The sequence below is a fragment of the Carcharodon carcharias genome, chromosome 14, assembly GCF_017639515.1.
Source record: "Carcharodon carcharias isolate sCarCar2 chromosome 14, sCarCar2.pri, whole genome shotgun sequence".
NCBI lineage: Eukaryota > Metazoa > Chordata > Chondrichthyes > Lamniformes > Lamnidae > Carcharodon > Carcharodon carcharias.
In genome coordinates, this window is record NC_054480.1 from 35,840,977 (window position 1) to 35,865,354 (window position 24,378).

The 24,378-nt window shown below is 38.2% G+C and overlaps 1 protein-coding gene across 2 annotated transcripts in view; it reads left to right on the plus strand.

Annotated features, from left to right (window-relative positions):
- The window catches only part of LOC121287375 (tyrosine-protein kinase SRK3-like), a 45,801-nt gene extending 22,174 nt beyond the window's left edge, over positions 1-23,627 (plus strand). For both annotated transcript variants that reach the window (XM_041205183.1, XM_041205184.1), the window contains 3 exons: positions 17,548-17,701; positions 17,803-17,979; positions 21,828-23,627. In XM_041205183.1, the coding sequence (XP_041061117.1) occupies positions 17,548-17,701; positions 17,803-17,979; positions 21,828-21,838 (342 nt within the window). In that variant the 3' untranslated portion in view covers positions 21,839-23,627. The remainder of the gene's footprint in view (positions 1-17,547; positions 17,702-17,802; positions 17,980-21,827) is intronic.
- The last annotated feature ends 751 nt before the right edge of the window (positions 23,628-24,378 follow it).

Consider the following 24,378-nt stretch of genomic DNA (forward strand, 5'->3'; position numbering starts at 1 on the left):
TGTGCAGGGATAACCAAGAGATCCAATGAATCTACCTCTCTTGAAAGAAGAATGAATCATGTAGCTGTTCACAGTCATGCATCCTGATTGATGTCTTCAACATTGATATTTTAAACAGCATTGTAAATGATAATCTTGGGTATCTGTTTTGAGCATTTCTGATAATATCCCAATGCTGTTTTTTTACTGATTATATTGTGTAGTTGATAGACTCGCTTTTGGGAATCTAGTGTGCTCGATTCACAATTGTGAACAATGGACTGACCAGTTGGATAAGCAGCCCCTAGTGCAGTACTAAGGGGATCATGAAGCTTAATTAGAAGGTACAAGATGTTTATGTTCCAGTGGCATATTGGCACCTAAAGATCAAGGTGGATATCAACTATAAACTAGGCACAAACTTTTGGGACCACTTTACAGAAGGGTTGAAGGCTATTTTTTGTCTTTCTCTTTTTCCTTTAATGACAGTAAATCCCTAATGCAGATTACGATTATAGCAAATAAGGCATATGTCCTAGCAGTACTCATTCATGATTCAGTGCAAAAGAGGTGTTTCCTCCTGCAAATGTTTAAGATTCAGAGCCAATCTGTGAGCTGGACCTGTGACATAAAGGGGAAACTTGTACATGGAGGATGTACTGCACCAAGACTGACCTGTGACTGAGTACATTAGAGCAGAATTAGTCTGTAATATCTCTTTTCCAAAGCCCCCATGTGACAAACCTGAGTTAAAAGTTGCTAAGTAATGAACAGCCTTCGTTACCAACAATATTGGCCTTTGGTTGTCAAGAATATTAAAGTAACTATCACATTGCAAGCCATTCTGCATAATTCTTCCCACAGTGCTGATTGCTGTAGATGGAAGCATAAAATTACAAAATGATATTGATAAAGTAAATTGGCAAAACTGTGGCAAACGGATTTCATTGTAAGTCCTAAGAAGGACCTAAAAAGGAAAGAATTCTGCACTTTTGGAATGGTGGAAGTTAGAAACAGTGGAGATCCAAAGAGATTTGTGTACAGGTACACCAATCTACTGAAAGGACTAGAATATCAAGGGGTAGAAGTTATACTACAGCTATACAAAGCCCTGACTGCACCAGGAGCAATGTGAGCAGTTCTTAGGAAGGATATATTGGCTTTGGAGGGAGAGCAGCATACATTTGCCAGAATGATACCTGAACTCCAAGGGTTAAATTGCAAGGATAGATTTTACAAACTAGGGAAGTATTCCCTGGAATTTAGAAGGTTAACAGGGGTACTGAAAGCAACAAGGCCGTTATGGTAGTTCATACAGGGGTAAGTAACACAGGGAGAAAGTATCTTAAAAGATATGTGAATGAAGATTGTCTCAAAGCCCCCTGAAAATTTACAATTGATCTAGCATCTGTGGCATATGTGGAAGAGAGCTCCAAACTTTTAGCACCTTTTATGTGTCAAAGTGTTTCTTAATTTCACTCCTGAAATGAAGGTTGTCCCAAAGCCCAAAGAAGGCGTGCAAAGTAATGCACTCTCATAAACTACAGTGCTTGGGAATGAAGTTCACTGACAAAACTGAGAATGGAAACAATTGGATGTCAACCTATGGTCAAATTAACAATCTCATAAATAACTGGGAATGTTTTCACCTGTTTTAAGGGGTGATTTGATCGAAGTTCTCAAAATGTGAAGGGAAACAGATAGGGTAGTTAGAGAGAAACTATTTCTGCTGGATGGGAAGTCTAGAACTAGGGGGCAGTATCTAAAAATTAGAGCCAGACCTTGCTGGAGTGAAATTGAGAAACACTTCGACATACAAAGGGTGCTAGAAGTTTGGAGCTCTCTTCCACATATGCCACAGATGCTAGATCAATTGAAATTTTTGCCATAGATACTAGATCAATTGAAATTTTTGCCATAGATACTAGATCAATTGAAATTTTTGCCATAGACACTAGATCAATTGAAATTTTTGCCATAGATACTAGATCAATTGAAATTTTTGCCATAGATGCTAGATCAATTGAAATTTTTGCCATAGATACTAGATCAATTGAAATTTTTGCCATAGACACTAGATCAATTGAAATTTTTGCCATAGACACTAGATCAATTGAAATTTTTGCCATAGATGCTAGATCAATTGAAATTTTTGCCATAGATACTAGATCAATTGAAATTTTTGCCATAGACACTAGATCAATTGAAATTTTTGCCATAGATGCTAGATCAATTGAAATTTTTGCCATAGACACTAGATCAATTGAAATTTTTGCCACAGATGCTAGATCAATTGAAATTTTTGCCATAGATACTAGATCAATTGAAATTTTTGCCATAGACACTAGATCAATTGAAATTTTTGCCATAGATGCTAGATCAATTGAAATTTTTGCCATAGACACTAGATCAATTGAAATTTTTGCCACAGATGCTAGATCAATTGAAATTTTTGCCACAGATGCTAGATCAATTGAAATTTTTGCCATAGATGCTAGATCAATTGAAATTTTTGCCACAGATGCTAGATCAATTGAAATTTTTGCCATAGACACTAGATCAATTGAAATTTTTGCCATAGATGCTAGATCAATTGAAATTTTTGCCATAGACACTAGATCAATTGAAATTTTTGCCACAGATGCTAGATCAATTGAAATTTTTGCCACAGATGCTAGATCAATTGAAATTTTTGCCATAGATGCTAGATCAATTGAAATTTTTGCCACAGATGCTAGATCAATTGAAATTTTTGCCATAGATACTAGATCAATTGAAATTTTTGCCATAGACACTAGATCAATTGAAATTTTTGCCATAGATGCTAGATCAATTGAAATTTTTGCCATAGATACTAGATCAATTGAAATTTTTGCCATAGATGCTAGATCAATTGAAATTTTTGCCATAGATGCTAGATCAATTGAAATTTTTGCCATAGATACTAGATCAATTGAAATTTTTGCCATAGATACTAGATCAATTGAAATTTTTGCCATAGATGCTAGGTCAATTGAAATTTTTGCCATAGATGCTAGATCAATTGAAATTTTTGCCATAGATACTAGATCAATTGAAATTTTTGCCATAGATACTAGATCAATTGAAATTTTTGCCATAGATGCTAGATCAATTGAAATTTTTGCCATAGATGCTAGATCAATTGAAATTTTTGCCATAGATACTAGATCAATTGAAATTTTTGCCATAGATGCTAGATCAATTGAAATTTTTGCCATAGATACTAGATCAATTGAAATTTTTGCCATAGATGCTAGATCAATTGAAATTTTTGCCATAGATGCTAGATCAATTGAAATTTTTGCCATAGATACTAGATCAATTGAAATTTTTGCCATAGATACTAGATCAATTGAAATTTTTGCCATAGATGCTAGATCAATTGAAATTTTTGCCATAGATGCTAGATCAATTGAAATTTTTGCCATAGATACTAGATCAATTGAAATTTTTGCCATAGATACTAGATCAATTGAAATTTTTGCCATAGATGCTAGATCAATTGAAATTTTTGCCATAGATACTAGATCAATTGAAATTTTTGCCATAGATACTAGATCAATTGAAATTTTTGCCATAGATGCTAGATCAATTGAAATTTTTGCCATAGATACTAGATCAATTGAAATTTTTGCCATAGATACTAGATCAATTGAAATTTTTGCCATAGATACTAGATCAATTGAAATTTTTGCCATAGATACTAGATCAATTGAAATTTTTGCCATAGATACTAGATCAATTGAAATTTTTGCCATAGATGCTAGATCAATTGAAATTTTTGCCATAGATACTAGATCAATTGAAATTTTTGCCATAGATGCTAGATCAATTGAAATTTTTGCCATAGATACTAGATCAATTGAAATTTTTGCCATAGATACTAGATCAATTGAAATTTTTGCCATAGATACTAGATCAATTGAAATTTTTGCCATAGATACTAGATCAATTGAAATTTTTGCCATAGATACTAGATCAATTGAAATTTTTGCCATAGATACTAGATCAATTGAAATTTTTGCCATAGATACTAGATCAATTGAAATTTTTGCCATAGATACTAGATCAATTGAAATTTTTGCCATAGATACTAGATCAATTGAAATTTTTGCCATAGATACTAGATCAATTGAAATTTTTGCCATAGATACTAGATCAATTGAAATTTTTGCCATAGATGCTAGATCAATTGAAATTTTTGCCATAGATACTAGATCAATTGAAATTTTTGCCATAGATGCTAGATCAATTGAAATTTTTGCCATAGATACTAGATCAATTGAAATTTTTGCCATAGATACTAGATCAATTGAAATTTTTGCCATAGATGCTAGATCAATTGAAATTTTTGCCATAGATGCTAGATCAATTGAAATTTTTGCCATAGATGCTAGATCAATTGAAATTTTTGCCATAGATACTAGATCAATTGAAATTTTTGCCATAGATGCTAGATCAATTGAAATTTTTGCCATAGATACTAGATCAATTGAAATTTTTGCCATAGACACTAGATCAATTGAAATTTTTGCCATAGATGCTAGATCAATTGAAATTTTTGCCATAGATGCTAGATCAATTGAAATTTTTGCCACAGATGCTAGATCAATTGAAATTTTTGCCATAGATGCTAGATCAATTGAAATTTTTGCCACAGATACTAGATCAATTGAAATTTTTGCCATAGATACTAGATCAATTGAAATTTTTGCCACAGATACTAGATCAATTGAAATTTTTGCCATAGACACTAGATCAATTGAAATTTTTGCCATAGATGCTAGATCAATTGAAATTTTTGCCATAGATACTAGATCAATTGAAATTTTTGCCATAGATACTAGATCAATTGAAATTTTTGCCACAGATACTAGATCAATTGAAATTTTTGCCATAGATACTAGATCAATTGAAATTTTTGCCACAGATACTAGATCAATTGAAATTTTTGCCATAGATGCTAGATCAATTGAAATTTTTGCCATAGACACTAGATCAATTGAAATTTTTGCCATAGATACTAGATCAATTGAAATTTTTGCCATAGATACTAGATCAATTGAAATTTTTGCCATAGATGCTAGATCAATTGAAATTTTTGCCATAGACACTAGATCAATTGAAATTTTTGCCATAGATACTAGATCAATTGAAATTTTTGCCATAGATACTAGATCAATTGAAATTTTTGCCATAGATGCTAGATCAATTGAAATTTTTGCCATAGATACTAGATCAATTGAAATTTTTGCCATAGATACTAGATCAATTGAAATTTTTGCCATAGATGCTAGATCAATTGAAATTTTTGCCATAGATGCTAGATCAATTGAAATTTTTGCCATAGATACTAGATCAATTTAAATTTTTGCCATAGATACTAGATCAATTGAAATTTTTGCCACAGATACTAGATCAATTGAAATTTTTGCCATAGATACTAGATCAATTGAAATTTTTGCCATAGATGCTAGATCAATTGAAATTTTTGCCATAGATACTAGATCAATTGAAATTTTTGCCACAGATACTAGATCAATTGAAATTTTTGCCATAGATGCTAGATCAATTGAAATTTTTGCCACAGATACTAGATCAATTGAAATTTTTGCCATAGATGCTAGATCAATTGAAATTTTTGCCATAGATGCTAGATCAATTGAAAATTTTGCCATAGATACTAGATCAATTGAAATTTTTGCCACAGATACTAGATCAATTGAAATTTTTGCCATAGATACTAGATCAATTGAAATTTTTGCCATAGATGCTAGATCAATTGAATTTTTTGCCATAGATACTAGATCAATTGAAATTTTTGCCATAGATACTAGATCAATTGAAATTTTTGCCATAGATACTAGATCAATTGAAATTTTTGCCATAGATACTAGATCAATTGAAATTTTTGCCATAGATGCTAGATCAATTGAAATTTTTGCCATAGATACTAGATCAATTGAAATTTTTGCCATAGATACTAGATCAATTGAAATTTTTGCCATAGATACTAGATCAATTGAAATTTTTGCCATAGATACTAGATCAATTGAAATTTTTGCCATAGATACTAGATCAATTGAAATTTTTGCCACAGATACTAGATCAATTGAAATTTTTGCCATAGATACTAGATCAATTGAAATTTTTGCCATAGATACTAGATCAATTGAAATTTTTGCCATAGATACTAGATCAATTGAAATTTTTGCCATAGATGCTAGATCAATTGAAATTTTTGCCATAGATGCTAGATCAATTGAAATTTTTGCCATAGATACTAGATCAATTGAAATTTTTGCCATAGATGCTAGATCAATTGAAATTTTTGCCATAGATGCTAGATCAATTGAAATTTTTGCCACAGATGCTAGATCAATTGAAATTTTTGCCATAGATGCTAGATCAATTGAAATTTTTGCCATAGATACTAGATCAATTGAAATTTTTGCCATAGATACTAGATCAATTGAAATTTTTGCCATAGATGCTAGATCAATTGAAATTTTTGCCATAGATGCTAGATCAATTGAAATTTTTGCCACAGATGCTAGATCAATTGAAATTTTTGCCATAGATGCTAGATCAATTGAAATTTTTGCCATAGATACTAGATCAATTGAAATTTTTGCCATAGATGCTAGATCAATTGAAATTTTTGCCATAGATGCTAGATCAATTGAAATTTTTGCCATAGATGCTAGATCAATTGAAATTTTTGCCATAGATGCTAGATCAATTGAAATTTTTGCCATAGATGCTAGATCAATTGAAATTTTTGCCATAGATGCTAGATCAATTGAAATTTTTGCCATAGATGCTAGATCAATTGAAATTTTTGCCACAGATGCTAGATCAATTGAAATTTTTGCCATAGATGCTAGATCAATTGAAATTTTTGCCATAGATGCTAGATCAATTGAAATTTTTGCCATAGATACTAGATCAATTGAAATTTTTGCCATAGATACTAGATCAATTGAAATTTTTGCCACAGATGCTAGATCAATTGAAATTTTTGCCATAGATGCTAGATCAATTGAAATTTTTGCCATAGATGCTAGATCAATTGAAATTTTTGCCATAGATACTAGATCAATTGAAATTTTTGCCATAGATGCTAGATCAATTGAAATTTTTGCCATAGATACTAGATCAATTGAAATTTTTGCCATAGATACTAGATCAATTGAAATTTTTGCCATAGATACTAGATCAATTGAAATTTTTGCCACAGATGCTAGATCAATTGAAATTTTTGCCATAGATACTAGATCAATTGAAATTTTTGCCATAGATGCTAGATCAATTGAAATTTTTGCCATAGATGCTAGATCAATTGAAATTTTTGCCATAGATGCTAGATCAATTGAAATTTTTGCCATAGATGCTAGATCAATTGAAATTTTTGCCATAGATACTAGATCAATTGAAATTTTTGCCATAGATGCTAGATCAATTGAAATTTTTGCCATAGATGCTAGATCAATTGAAATTTTTGCCATAGATACTAGATCAATTGAAATTTTTGCCATAGATGCTAGATCAATTGAAATTTTTGCCATAGATACTAGATCAATTGAAATTTTTGCCATAGATACTAGATCAATTGAAATTTTTGCCATAGATGCTAGATCAATTGAAATTTTTGCCATAGATGCTAGATCAATTGAAATTTTTGCCATAGATACTAGATCAATTGAAATTTTTGCCATAGATACTAGATCAATTGAAATTTTTGCCATAGATACTAGATCAATTGAAATTTTTGCCATAGATGCTAGATCAATTGAAATTTTTGCCATAGATGCTAGATCAATTGAAATTTTTGCCATAGATACTAGATCAATTGAAATTTTTGCCATAGATGCTAGATCAATTGAAATTTTTGCCATAGATGCTAGATCAATTGAAATTTTTGCCATAGATACTAGATCAATTGAAATTTTTGCCATAGATACTAGATCAATTGAAATTTTTGCCATAGATGCTAGATCAATTGAAATTTTTGCCATAGATGCTAGATCAATTGAAATTTTTGCCATAGATACTAGATCAATTGAAATTTTTGCCATAGATGCTAGATCAATTGAAATTTTTGCCATAGATGCTAGATCAATTGAAATTTTTGCCATAGATACTAGATCAATTGAAATTTTTGCCATAGATGCTAGATCAATTGAAATTTTTGCCATAGATACTAGATCAATTGAAATTTTTGCCATAGATACTAGATCAATTGAAATTTTTGCCATAGATGCTAGATCAATTGAAATTTTTGCCATAGATGCTAGATCAATTGAAATTTTTGCCATAGATGCTAGATCAATTGAAATTTTTGCCATAGATGCTAGATCAATTGAAATTTTTGCCATAGATGCTAGATCAATTGAAATTTTTGCCATAGATACTAGATCAATTGAAATTTTTGCCATAGATGCTAGATCAATTGAAATTTTTCAGACTGAGATTAGCTGGTATGGGAACTGACAATAATGCAATCATTTAGTGTGGTATATTTCGCTGAGATTATTGTGTACCTGAAGTGACATTAATACTATATACTAAAAGTGCCAGTTTTGGCTTCTGGCACTGAAGATTTGCCCCAACCCTTATTGCACAAAAAATTCTGTTCAGTATATACAAACAAGGAACAGGAGTAGGCCATTCAGCCTCTCGAGCCTGCTCTGCCATTTAATAAGATCATGGCTGATCTAATAGTAACTTGAAATCTGCATCCCAACTACCTCCAATAACCTATCGCCCCCTTGCTTACCAAGAATCTATCCACCTCTGCCTTAAAAATATTCAAAGACTCTCTTCCACCATCATTTCAGGAAGAGAGTTCCAAGGACTCACGACCCTCTGAGTGAAAAACATGTTGCCTCATCTCTGTTTTAAATGGGCAATCCCTTATTTTTATACAATAATCCTTGATCTGGATTTTTTCTGCTCCACATCCACCCTGTCAAGACCCCTCAGGATCTTATATGTTCCAATCAAGTTGCGTCTTACTCTTCTAAACTCCAGTAGATACAAGCCTAGCCTGTCCAACCTTTCTCATAAGACAACCCACCCATTACAGGCATTAGTCAGGTAAACCTTCTCTGAACTGCTTCCAATGCATTTACATCCTTCTTTAAAAAGGTGACCAATACTATACACAGTACACCAAATGTGATCTCACTAGTGCCCTGTACAATTGAAGCATGACCTCCCTACTTTTGTATTCAATTCCCTTCACAATAAGTGATAACATTCTATTAGCTTTCCTAATTACTTGCCGCACTTGTATACTAGCCTTTTGTGATTCATGCACTAGGGCACTCAAATCCCTTTGCACGTCAGAGCTCCGCAATCTCTCACCATTTAGATAATTTGCTTTTCTTTTATTCTTTCTGCCAAAATGAACAATTTCACATTTTCCCACAGTATACTCTCTTTGCCAGAACTTTGCCCACTTGCTTAATGTATTTGTATTTTTTTGTAGTCCTCTCCACAGTTTACTTTCCTACCTATCTTTGTGTCATCAGCAAATTTGGCAACCATCTGAGCCATCCCTTCATCCAAGTCATTTATATAAATTGTAAACAGTTGAGGTCCCACCACTGATCCCTGAGGCACACCACTCCTTACATCTTGCCAACCTGAAAAAGACCCATTTATGCCTACTCTCTGCTTCCTGTTAGCCAGCTGATCTATCCATGCCAATATGTTACTGCCATACCATGAGCTTTTATTTTCCGCAATAACCTTGGTTGTGGCACCTTATCAAATGCCTTCTGGAAATCCAAGTACAGTACATCCACCCTTTATGCACAGCACATGTTACTTCCTCAAAGAACTCCAATAAATTGATTAAACACGATTTCCCTTTCACAAAGTCATTTTATTTTTTCCAATGTGCATAGTTTTGCCCTCCAGCCTCTCATTATAGCATGTAATCATCTGGTTACTTATCTATGTATATGGCTATTTACTCAAAATAAAATTGTGTGCAGCATCAAACTTCACAATAATAGAACTTGAGCAAGTGCGTTAGCCCATGGAAAGCCTTCAGGCAGGCACATCTCTTTGTCCCTTACACAGCAATTAAGGTAACAGATTGGCTGCCACGTCACAAGCTGACATGCTTAGATCCTTAAGGCCTTCCACCACAGTGATATCTCTCTCATTCTCCTCATATCCTCTTGCTGTTTCTCTCTGGCCACTTACCCTATATCTGTTCATCAATGTGAAGCATCTAGATGAACTCAATATTTGCCCTAAGTGCCAAGATAAGGGCAACCGTAAACATGAATCCATTAGTATGGTGGGGTAGGGACATAACCACGAGTGTTGGGAACAGAGGGGCTCCTTAAGTTCAGAAACCAGGCTCAGCTGAAAATTGCTGAATGCCACTGTCATCCAACAATTGTATAAAATTATCAATTCACAAATATAGTGTCAACCAATCAATGGTTAGTCATATTCCTGCTGCTTTAGAAATGAAATGGTCAATAAATAGATTTCATAACAATGTCATCGAAAATATCTGATTGGATATGAAGTGCTCTGCAGTCTCCTGAGGATCATGTTTGTTTGTTCATTGATTCTTTCATTCCTTCACTTTTCACTTTTTTTCTAGAGATCGTGAACACAGAAATTGTAAAACAAGAATCCGGCTTTGTTAGATTTCAGCTTGACCTCCTGCATCTAGGGGCAGAATCCTGGTCGGCGTGCGCGGGCAGGCCCCGCATGCTGATGCATAAAATGGCGCGCGGTGACATTGGGCGTGCATCCCAATGTCACGACACGTCATTCCGATCTTCAGTTCGGTGGGCGTGTACCGGAGACAGCTGCGCGCCCAACTAACTGTCAAAGGCCTATTAAGGCCATTAATCACCTTAGTAAAGTCAATGTCAGGGCTGCCAGTCCAACCTTAAGGTTAGCGGACAGGCGAAGAGCCCAGTGGCCTTCGCATTTTTCATGGAACCTCATCCACGGGCAGCATGTGGTTTCATGAAGGGTTTATAAGTTTAATAAAAATTTTTATTAAAATTCATTGACATGTCCCAGCTCATGTGACACAGTCACATGAGGGTATATATCTGAATATTTATTTTTTTTTTTCAAGTGTAAAAGCGCAGGCCCCGACTCTCCATCCATCCCCCCGCTCGCACAGGTAGCGCTGAGCGCTTCTGGGTGCACGTCACGCTGAGCGGGCCTTAATTGGCCGCCCACATAAAATGGCGGCACGCAACCGATCGTGGGTAGCAATCGGCTGCGGGCCCGCTCGTGCCCACTCCCGCCCACCACTCCCAACAGGGAGAAAATTCTCCCCTAGGTTGCAAAGCATTGGCTTTTGTGAGCAGTAACTTCATTATTTTGCACAGATTCAACAATTATGAAGGGTTTAGATTCGGGGAAGGTTCCATTAAATTAGCAAATAGCAAATGTAACTTCTTTATGCAAAAAGGGAGGGAGACAAAATGCAGGAAACTACAGGCCATTTAGCCTAACATCTGTCAAAGGGAAAATATTAGAAGCTATTATTAAAGATTTTAGAGCAGGGCACTTAGAAAAATTCAAGGCAATCAGGCAAAGTCAGCATGGTTTTGTAAAAGGGAAATTATATTTATTCGATTTATTGGAGTTCTTTGAAAGAGTCACATGTGCTGTAGATAAAGGGATACAAAAATAAGTAACCAGATTATTATATGCTATAATGAGAGGCTGGAGTGCAAAGCTTTGCACATTGGAAAAAATAAAATGACTTTGTGAAAGGGAAATCGTGTTTAACCAACTTATTGGAGTTCTTTGAGGAAGTAACATGTGCTGTGCATAAAAGCTGGATGTACTGTGCTTAGCTTTCCAGAGGGCATTTGATATAACGCCACATCAAAGGTTAGTGCAGGAAATAAAAGTTCATGGTGTAGGGGTAACATATTGACATAGATAGAAGATTGGATAGCTAACAGGAAGCAGGGTGTCAGCATAAACAGGTCTTTTTCTGCTTGGCAGGATGTGACGAGTGGTGTGCCACAGGGATCAGTGCTGGAGCCTCAACTTTTTACAATTTATATAAATGACTTGGATGAAGGGACCAAAGGAATGGTTGCTAAATTTGCTGACGACACAAAGAAAGATAGGAAAGTAAATTGCAAAGAAGACATAAGGAGGCTACAATGGGACATAGATAGGCTAAGTGAGAGGGTAGGTTCTGGAAATGGAGTATAATGTGTGCAAATGTGAAATTGTTCATTTTGGCAGGAAGAATAAAAAAAGCTCATTAACTAAATGGTGAGAGATTGCAGGGCTCTGAGATTCAGAGGGAACTGGGTGTCCCAGTGCATGAATTACAAAAGGCTAGAATGCAGGTACAGCGAGTAATTAGGAAAGCTAATAAAATGTTATTTTTTATTGCAAAAGGGAGTTGATTACAGAAGTAGGGAGGTTATGCTTCAGTTGTACAGGGCACTGTTGAGACCACATCTGTAGTGTTGTGTACAGTACAGTACAGTATTTAGGGAAAAATGTAAATGCATTAGAAGCAGTTCAGAGAAAGTTTATCAGACTAATCCCAGAAATGGGCAGGTTGTCTTATGAGAAAAGGTTAGACAGACTAGGCTTATATCCATTGGGGTTTAGAAGAGTAAGAGGGGACTTGATTGAAACCTTTAAGATCCTGAGCGGCCTTGACAGGTTGGATGTGGAGAGAATGTTTCCTCTTGTGGAATAATATAGAACTAGGGGTCACTGTTTAAAAATAAGGGGTCACTCATTTAAGACAGAGATGAGGAGAATTTTTTTCTTTCAGAGGGTAGTGAGTCTTTGGAGCTTCTTCCTGAAAAGGTGGTGGAAGCAGAGCCTTTGAATATTCTTAAGCCAGAGCTAGATAGATTCTTGACAAGGGGATGAAAGGTTATCAGGTGTAGACATGAATGTGGGGTTGAGGTTACATTCAGATCAGCCATGATCCTTATTGAATAGCAGAGCAGGATCAAGGGGCTGAGTAGCCTACTCCAAGTGGCTGGGGACACTGTGGAGCATCCGTGAGGCGCAGAGTATCGTGGATAGCATGTATTGAGAGGTGGTCACGCCGCAGGCTAAGAGTCCACAGGCAGAAAGGGAATGGGTGACCTCCAGGCAGAGCAAGAGGCAGTACAGGAATCTCCTGTGGCTATTCCCCTGCAAAACAGATATACCGCTTTGGATAATGTTGGGGGGGGAATGGCCTCTCAGGGGGAAGCAGCAACAGCCAAATTTGTTGCACCAGGGATGGCTCTGCTGCATAGGGGGGAGTAAAAAGGGTGGGAGTGCAATAATTATAGGGGAATCAATTGTGAGGGGAATAGATAGGCATTTCTGTAGCCGCAAACGAGAATCCAGGATGTTGCCTCCCTGGTGCTAGGGTCAAGGATGTCATAGAGCAGCTACTGGACATTCTGAAGGGGGAGGGTGAACAGTCGTGGTACACATTGGTACAAATGATATAGGTAAAAAAAAAAAAGATGAGGTCCTAAAAGCAGAATATAGGGAGTTAGGAAGTAAGTTGAAAAGTAGGACCTCAAATGTAGTGATCTCAGGATTGCTACCTGTGCCACGTGCTAGTCAGAGTAGAAATAGCAGGATATATCGGATGAATACATGTCTGAAGAAATGTTGTGAGGGGGAGGGTTTCAGATTCCTGGGACATTGGGACCGGTTCTGGGGGAGATGGGACCAGTACAAACTGGACGGGTTACACCTGGGTAGAACTGGGACCGATGTCCAAGGGGGAATATTTGCTAAAGTGGTTGGGGAGGGTTTAAACTAAAATGGCAGGGGGATGGGAACCTATGCAAGGAATCAGAGGAGGGGGAATCAAGGACAAGAACAAAAGACAGAAAGGGGAATAAGAAAAGTGATAGGCAGAGAAATCAAGGGCAAGAATCAAACAGGGCCTCAGTGAAAAATAGTGGGAATGGGACAAGCAATGTTAAAAAGACAAGCCTTAAGGCTTTGTGCCTTAACGTGAGGAGCATTCGCAATAAAGTGGATGAATTAACTGCGCAAATAGATATAAACAGGTATGATATAGTTGGGATTATGGAGACATGGCTGCATGGTGACCAGGGATGGGAACTGAACATCCAGGGGTATTCAGTATTTTGGAAGGACAGGCAAAAAAGAAAAGGCGGTGGAGTTGCATTGCTGGTTAAAGAGGAAATTAACGCAATAGCGAGGAAAGATATTAGCTCTGACGATGTGGAGTCTGTATGGGTAGAGCTGAGAAACACTAAGAGGCAAAAAACATTAGTAGGGGTTGTATATTGACCTCCAAACTGTGGTGGTGATGTTGGGAATGGCATTAAACAGGAAATTAGAGACGCGTGCAATAAAGGAACATCTGTAATTATGGGTGACTTTAATATGCATATAGATTGGGCAAATCAAATTAGTAACAATACCATAGAGGAGGAATTCCTGGAGTGTGTACGGGATAGTTTTCTGGACCAACACGTTGAGTAACCAAATAGAGAACAGGCCATCCGAGACAGGGTATTGTGTAATGAGAAAGGAATAATTGGCAATCTAGTTAAGCAAGGCCCCTTGGGGATGAGCAACCATAATATGATAGAATTCTTCATCAAGACGGAGAGTGACGTAGTTGATTCTGAGACTAAGGCCCTGAATCTTAATAAAGGAAACTACGATGGTATGAGACACAAGTTGGCTATGATGGATTGGGAAACAATACTTAAAGGGATGATGATGGATGGGCAATGACAAACTTTCAAAGAGCACTTGGGTGAACTGCAACAATTGTTTATTCCTGTCTGGCACAAAAGTAAAACAGGAAAGGTGGCCAAACCATGGCTTACAAGGGAAATTAGAGATAGTATTAGATGTCAAGAAGAGGCATACAAATTGGCCAGAAAAAAAACAACAGACCTGATGATTGGGAGCAGTTTAGAATTCAGCAAAGGAGGACCAAGAGATTGATTAAGAAGGGGAAAATAGAGTATAAGAATAAGCTTGTGGGGAACATAAAAACTGACTGTAAAAGTTTCTATAGGTATGTGAAGAGAAAAAGATTGGTGAAGACAAATGTAGGTTCCTTGCAGTCTGAAACAGGGGAATTTATAATGGGGAACAAAGAAATGCCTGACCAACTAAATACATACTTTGGTTCTGTCTTCACAAAGGAGGACACAAATAACATGCCCGAAATGTTGGGGAACACAGGGTTTAGTGAGAGGGAGGAGCTGAAAGAAATCAGTATTAGTAGGGAAATCATGTTAGAGAAATTGATGGGATTGAAGGCCAATAAGTCCCCAGGGCCTGATAATCTACATCCCAGAGTACTTAAGGAAGTGCCCTAGAAATGGTGGATGCATTGGTGGTCATCTTCCAAGATTCTATAGACTCTGGAACAGTCCTTACAGATTGGAGGGTAGCTAATGTAACCCCACTATTTAAAAAAGGAGGTAGAGAGAAAACTGGGAATTATAGACCAGTCAGCCAGACGTCGGTAGTGGGGAAAATTCTAGAGTCCTTTATAAAAGATTTAAGAGCTGAGCACTTGGAAAATAGTGGCAGAATTGGACAGAGTCAGCATGGATTTACGAAATGAAATCATGCTTGACAAATCTATTGGAATTTTTTGAGAATGTAACTAGTAGAGTTGATGAGAGGGAGCCAGTTGATGTGGTTTATTTGGACTTTCAGAAGGCTTTCGACAAAGTCCCACATAAGAGATTGGCGTGTAAAATTAAAGCACATGGGATTGGGGATAGTGTATTGAGATGGATAGAAAACTGGTTGGCAAACAGGAAACAAAGAGCAGGAATAAATGGGTCTTTTTCCGAATTGCAGGCAGTGACTAGTGGGGTACCACAGGGATCGGTGATGGGACCCCAGCTATTCACAATATATATTAATGATTTAGATGAGGGAGCTAAATGTAATATCCCAAAATTTTCAGATGACACAAAGCTGGGTGGTAGGGTGAGCTGTGAGGAGGATGCAGAGATGCTTCAGTGTGATTTGGACAAGCTGAGTGAGTGGGCAAATGCATGGTAGATGCAATATAATGTGGATAAATGTGAGGTTATCCACTTTGGTAGCAAAAACAGGAAGGCAGATTATTATCTGAATGGCTATAAATTGAGAGGGTAGAATGTGTAACGAGACCTGGGTGTCCTTGTACACCAGTCATTGAAGGTAAGCATGTAGGTGCAGCAGGCGGTAAAGAAGGCAAATGGTATGTTGGCCTTCATAGCGAGAGGATTTGAGTACAGGAGCAGGGATGTCTTGCTGCAATTATACAGGGCCTTGGGAGACCACACTTGGAATATTGTGTGCAGTTTTGGTCTCCTTATCTGAGGAAGGATGTACTTGCTATAGAGGGAGTGCAGCAAAGGTTTACCCAACTGATTCCTGGGATGGTGGGACTGACATATGAGGAGAGATTGGGTCGGTTAGGATTATATTCGCTGGAGTTCAGAAGAATGAGGGGGGATCTCATAGAAACCTATAAAATTCTAACAGGACTAGACAGGGTAGATGCAGGAAGGATGTTGCCGATGGTGGGGGAGTCCAGAACCAGGGGTCACAGTCTGAGGATATGGGGTAGACCATTTAGGACTAAGATGAGAAATTTCTTCACCCAGAGAGTGGTGAGCCTGTGGAATTTGCTACCACAGAAAGTAGTTGAGGCCAAAATATTGTATGTTTTCAAGAAGGAGTTAGATTTGGCTCTTGGGGCGAAAGGGATCAAAAGATATGGGGAGAAAGCGGGAGCAGGCTATTGAGTTGGATGATCAGCCATGATCATAATGAATGGTGGAGCAGGCTCGAAGGGCCGAATGGCCTACTCCTGCTCCTAGTTTCTCTGTTTCTATGTTTCCTGCTCCAAATTCGTATGTTCGTATGTAATTTCCCACTGTGGTAGAGGCAAGTTCAGGGTTGCAAATAATCTTATTTCCTTTATGTACACACCATGCACTAGGTACTAACGTGACAGGAAATTAGATGCTAACTTTACTGTAAGCAACCATAAGATGATAATAAATTGTTAACACAGAGAGGACAATTAGAAGCCTGAATATTTTGTTAGAAACATGTACCTGGTAACCCACCTGCTAATCATCTGAGCCAAAGAACAGTGTGTGATGAAGGGAAACCAGATAAGAAAGCAACTAAAGATGGAGAACACAATTTTTCCAAACTGTTCACTGAAGTTTATTACATATAACAGACACTGGAATATCAGTAACACCTAGTGGTTGTAGTGTTTTATAACTGAAACCTGAAAACAATTTGGTATGTGATTTTCATGTCCCTGGAGTACAGTTTGCACTTAAATTATGCACCCTTCATGTGTGGGAAGTTTTTTATATGGCTGATTTTATATTTCAATTATACTGCTTGGCATGAAGTTAAGACAAATAGAATCTGATTGTAATAAAGTTGTATGTTTTCAGTACTAAAATCCAGTTATGACATAAGAGGCAGCTATTGGGAAAATTGGCCCACTCTTGTTTATATGTAACATTCTATTGTTTCATTTAAATCTAGGAGGGTGTGTATGTGTCACAATCAACCGCAATTCCATATAAATGGACAGCCCCAGAAGCTATTGAATTTGGACGTTTCTCTGTGAAATCAGATGTTTGGTCTTTTGGCGTTCTTCTTTATGAAATAGTCACTCACGGTAGAACACCATATCCGGGTAGGCTTTCAATTTTGTTGTACAGTATCTGTATACTGAAAAATATTAGGAATAAAGATCTTTTAAGATCAATCTTTTTGACATAAATCACATTGCTGCAGGTTTGGACAACCAAGAAGTAGTGAGCATGGTTTCCAAAGGTTACCGAATGCCTTGTCCTGATGGATGTCCTGGAAAATTGAATGAGATAATGCTTCAGTGTTGGAACAGCACAGCACAAAATCGCCCATCATTTAAGGCATTAGTACAAATACTGGTGCCCTTCAACAGTTATGAAGGTGATATCTGCTTTTCTATCAATATAAAACATATCTGTTAAAACTAGAAATGAGAAGTTCCTTTCAATTATTATCACTTTGTAAAACCACTGGCTTGGAATTGCACATGGACTTTAAGTATCCTTAGTTCCTAATCCAGTATTAAGCATTCCAGGGCTAATAGACATGTGGGTTAAACTGTAATGGCATCATTGCCATTTTACAAGACAACTAATATAACTTCTTATTGCTGTAACAGAATTCACATGGTTCATGTTTATAAAGCTCTTGAAAGTAAAATTCTCTTTATCTAATCATTGCTCCAAGTAGTTGCTACAGCATTTGGGAAAAAATAAAGAAAGTTTCTCCTTAAAGGAACATTTAAGGGGTGGCAGGGTATACTTTCCTCTTTGAGTAAAGTTAAACAAAAATTGTTTTACTAAATTGTCACTTGTTATAATAAAAGTTTAGTCAATTGACATACAGCATTGTTGTAAGGTAGAGACCAACATTTTTAAATTGTCATTGTCCTCCCTCTACTGAGGTGGGCTTCCCATCATAGGTGGGTATCCCAGGATGACCACTATTGCAGCGGGTCTGAATATTGGAAATTGACTGGGACCGGGGTGTAGGTATGGGGCAATCAGAGGACACACCCTGCCAAGTTGGCATCAGCGAAGGAGCCAGCAAGATAATCAGTCCCAACATGGTTTTATATAACATTTTTGCTATTTAACTATAAATCATATTTATTGAGCTAAAATTCAAGTAGGATGCACAGAGTGCCTATGTGAGTGAGTGAATGTAAGTATGTGAGTGTGGGTGTCTGTAAGTGAATGTGCATGCGGGTGTTTTCACATAAGTGTATGTTTTGCAAATGTGTTCATGTATTTGTGTGTGTGTGTATCTCCTTGGACTGACAATTTTTCCTCCTTTAAGCATCTCATCTTCTTTCATCTCTCTCATCTCTCAATTAAAATCCTCATTCTCTCCCACCCACCCAAGAACCGTAATATTTTTCGCTGAGCTACCTTTGCTGTTTTTCTCAGCCTCTGAACCAAATGACTTCTCATCCTCAGTGATTTGAACCTCCAGCTCAATTCATCATGTTCTCTCTCTTTATATCCTGTCCATGAGTCTGACCTCCTGGTTGCTTGACTATATTTCCACTAAACTGTTGATTACCGAGCTTCACTCCCTGACTCTGAGGTTAACAGATATTGTTAACAGTTCTCTCTGCCAAGGTACTGTCCTACTCTCCTCCAAATCTGCCAATATTGTCTCTCTCCCCAAAAACCAGCATTTAACACCTTCATGCTTATAAACCACCAACCCATCGACAACCTTCCTTTACCCACTAAAGTCCTTGAAAGTGTAATTACCTCTCAAATCCATGCCTTTTTTGCCAGAACTCCATATCTGAAACCATTCAATCAGGTTTCTTCACTGCTACAGAATCAAAATTGCTTTTAACAAAGTCAAAAATGACATCCCAAGTGACTGTGACAGTGGCAACTACCCCTTCTCACCCTCCTTAACCTGTCTGCAGCCTTTGACACGGTTGGTCACACCATCCTCCTCCAACACCTTTCCACTGTTGTCCAACTATGTGGAACTGCAGTCACCTGATTCCATTCTTGTCCATCCAGTCATAGCCAAAGAATCACTTGCAATGGCTTCCCTTCCTGCTCCCACACCATTAACCAAGGGCCCATCCTTGGCCCCCTTCTATTTGTCATCACCATATTGCCCCTCAGCAACATCATCCAGAAGTACAGCTTTAGTTTTCATGTGTACGCTGACAACATCCAACTCTATCTCACTACCACCTCTCTCAAACCCACACACCCCCCACCCTGTAACCCCTCCCCACTGTGTCTAAATTGTCACATTGCTTGTTCAACATCTAGTACTGCATGAGCAGAAATTTCTTCCAACTAAATATTGAGAAGATGGAAGCCATTAACTTTGGTCCCTGCCATAAACTTAGTTCCCTAGCTAACAATTTCATGCCTCTCCCTGGCAACTGTCCAAGATTGCACACATTCATGGTGTCATATTTAACCTGAGATGAGTTTCCAACTACGTAGCTGCATCATCACTAAAGCCACCTATTTCCATCACCGTAATATCACCCGATTGCACCCCTACCTTAGTTCATATGCTGCTGAAACCCTCAATTGTGTTGTTGTTACCAATCAGCTTGACTATTCCAATTCAGTCCTAACCAGCCTCCTTCTGTTCTCTGTAAACTTGAGGTGATCCATAATTCTGCTGACAGTATCCTAAATTGCACCGAGCCCAGTTCACTCATCACCCCCGTGCTCGCTGACTTGCATTGGCTCCTGCTTAAGCAATTGCTCGATTTTAAAATTTTCATCCTTGCTCTCAAATTTCTCCATGTTCAAGCCCCTCCTTAACTCTGCTATCTTCTCCAGCCCTACAACCCTCCAAGATATCTGCGCCCCTCCATTCTGGTACCTGTAAGCTTCTGCGATATCAGTTGTTCCAACATAGGTGCACGTGCCCTCAGTTGCCTAGACCATAGGGGAGAACTTTCTCCCTATCAGGCGGGCTGGGCGGGATCAGCTGCGTGCCGTCATTTTATGTGGGTGGGCCAATTAGTGCCCACCCAGCATGACGTGCACCCGGAAGTGCTCAGCACTATGTATGTGGGCAGAGGGGAGGAGGGAGAGTCGGGGTCTGTGTTCTTTCACGCATGTGTGTGAAAGAGCGCAGAAATCTCCCTGAGGCACGAAGCTGCCTCAGGGAGATTATTTTGATTATGAAAAATTGAAATCAAGAAAAAAACAAAATTCGGACATGTCCCCTCATGTGACATTGTCACAAGAGCTGGGACATGTCAATGAATTTTAATAAAAATTTTTATTAAACTTATAAGCTCTTCATGAAACCTCATTCCACCTGTGGATGAGGTTCCATGAAAAATGTGAAGGCTGCCAGGGCTCTTTGCCTGCCCGCCAACCTTAAGGTTGGACAGGCAGCCCTGTTAATGATTTTAATGAGGGGATTAATGGCCTTAATAAGCCTTTGACAGTTTGACCGGCGTGCACTGGAGTCGGCTGCACGCCCGCCAAACTGAAGCTCGGAATGTCGCGCGGTGATGTCGGGATGCATGCCCAACGTCACCACGTGTCATTTTACGCGTTGGCAAGTGGGGCCCGCATGCCAACCAGAAGATTCAGGCCATAACTCCTGTAGTTTTCCCTCCCTGAACCCTTCCACCTCTCTGCCTCGCTTTATTCCTTTAAATGTACCTGTTTTTAACAAGGTTTTGGTCTTCTGCCCTAATACCTCTTGATGTGGCTCAGTTTCAAATTTTCTTTGATAACGCTGCTATGAAGTGCCTTGGGGAATTTTACTGTGTTAAAGGTGCTATATAAAAGCAAGTTATTATTGTTAACCTAAATAATGCTGCCAAAGCTACAAGTGTTAAATTTCATATGCACTAAAATCAAAAATCTACACAAGAGTGGGAGCAGTGTCCTCACTAACCTGGTTCAGCCAGTAATGTTAATTACTCAAAAATCATCCTTAGTTTTTAAAATGGTTTTAGTCTTGTTTTGTTTAGAGTAGTTTTACAACTTTTAAAAATTTTAATGTTAACATATTGAAATTACATATCATCAAAATCTTAGAATATCAGCATTATCAGATATTGTTTGCTTGGAAATAGTCTAATAATCTTAAAGGTTCCTGAAGCAGATCTTTGCAAGAAAACTGTAAATGCATTGTTCTTTTAAAGTATTTGGCACCTTAGATATTCCATCAAATAGCATTTGTTTTACTTTATATAAAAAAGTCATCAAATTAAAATGTTAACTCTCTTCCACTCTCTCTCTCCACAGACACTGCCTGACCTGATAAGGATTTCCAGTATTTTCTGGGGGGGGGTTTTGGATTTCCAGTGGCATTTATATTTTTAATTTATGCTATTTTTTTCTGCTTATCCTCAAAAAAGCCATGTTTGATATTCCAGCCAATGAGTGTAAGTTTTGTTATGTCAGTAACTGGATAAACAATTGTAATTTACAGAGAAACTGTTGCTAATACACTGTAACCTCTCCAATCTGGAACGCTCGGGACCAAAGAATTTCTGGATTTTGGAATTTTCTAGATTCTAGAATAATGTTACTATCCCTACCACAAGTTTGTGAACCAGGTATAAATATGTACCTGAGCCACAAAACATGCCAAAACTTGTGTTAAGCTACAAAAGCGCACGTTATCAAATCCATTCATTTGAAAACATGAGCTGATGCACTAATGCACATGTGCCCAGAATAAAATTGAGCATTGTCAACAGTGAAGCAATACACTCCTCTTCTTTAAGGATTGTATATCAATGCACTCATAGTATATGTTTGAAGATGCTTCTAGCTATCTCAAGATCTCCCCCAATTTTGTTCTAGTTACCAAGTGTCTGCAAAGCAGAGTCGTCAATCTGGGGTTAGGAGCCTGTACAGCAGGCAGACAGGAGCAGAAACACAATTAAGTTTGAAGCTGCCACTCCCCATTCCAGCTCAGCCACATGACCTGCTGGTTTTCCCCACACCCTGGGCACATCAGTCAGTCAGTGGCTGAGTTACATTTGCCAGCTTCTGCCTATGCACAAACATCCCGGGCCCACTCATCCGTTGCTATTTAGTAGCATTGATCCAGTGGGTCCAGGGCTGTTGCAGTGCCGCGGGTGATGAGTCTGAGAGTTGCGGGGCCTGCTGAAAAAAATTCTGGGCAAAAGGTGTTTCCGAGTTTTGGAGTTCCGGACTGGAGAGGTTACAATACAGTGTATTGGTTATTATTGCATTTGTCCAAGAATGCCCCCAGATAACTCACTTCCATTCACTATTATTATTGCCCAGTGATCCACTGGCAGGATTTTTCTTTCATTCTTTCTTGGGATGTGAGTGTCATTGGCAAGGCCAACATTTGTTGTCCATCCCTAATTATCGGTGAGAAGGTGGTGGTGAGCCATCTTCTAACTGAGTGGCTTGCAAGGCCATTTCAAAAGGCCAACTACATTCCTTTTGGCCTGGAGACACATGTAGACCAGACCAGGTAAGAACAAATTTCCTCCCCTGAAGGACATTAGAGAAACGGATGAGTTTTTAGGACAACCTGGTAGTTTCATAGTTGCCATTACTGTGACTCGCTTTTTATTCTGGATTTATTTATTAATTGACTATTAAATTCCACCCGCTGCACTCGATTTGAACAGATGTCTCTGGATTACTAGTGCAGTAACATTACCACTACGCTACTGTCTCCCTGTGATTGACTGCCATAATCTTCTAGCTCAGCAATGCCAACATGCAGCCAGACTTGTCCTTGTATTAAGCTGTTTTAAGCAAATAGAACAATGAGAATCTGTGCAATATTTATTCACTTTCATTGTAAGAATATTATTAGAAGCTGTGATCTGATTGCTTAATTGAACATGTTGGAATATATTCTGTACCACTTTGTGTTGATTTTCATAACGCAACAAAATTCACCTTGAACGAATCATTACTGTGTCATATATACTTCGTAAACTGATTTAAGTTCATCTTCAGAATTTACAAAAGAGACAACTCAGGGCAAATGTTCTATTAGTGTAAGGCTTTTGTTAATTTTGGTAATTCCCATAATAAAGGTATGTTTAATTTCCGTGCAATGAGTGATTTTAATGGAGTGAATGTTCCCTGGGATTTTCTGGTCCCGCCCACCGCCGGGATCTTCCGGTCTCGCCGAGAGTCAATGGACAGGTCCCACCACGGCAGTGCTGCAAAATTCCGGCCAATGTTCCTGTTTAAAACTTGGAAGTCATGGGGCTGAATCTTCTGGCTGACGTGCAGGTGGCGGAGCCCGTACGTCAGCGCTTAAATGTCGTGCGAGCATCACACGGCATCGCGATGTTTCAGTCGGTGGACGCACTATGCAGCACGACGTGTGCCCGCCATTAATTAAGGGCCTTGTTAAGGCCATTAAGTCACCAATTGACCAGGATTTCGAGGGGCCTGTGCGAAATTCGGGTCAGCGCACGGGCCCAACGGGCAGGCGGTTAAGTGATTTTTTTTTTTTACAAACTTCATCCAGCGGCAGGATGAGGTTTGATATCGGAATTGAAAATGTGTAATAAAGTTTTTGTGCACTTCATTAACATGTCCCATCTTGTGTGACATTTTCACATGAGGGGGACATGTTAATGATTTTTTTATTTTTCGATTTTTCATGTTTCACAGCCTTTCAGCGATCTCGCTGAGGCAGCACTTTGCCTCAGGGAGACGTGCGCTCTTTCGCTTTAATTGGCCCGCCCATGTAAAATGGCGACGCGGCCCGTTTCGGCAGCGGCAATCGGCTGCCCGCCCACCGCCTGGTCGGTCAGGCCCGCCCGCCCACCCACCCATCAAGGGCAAA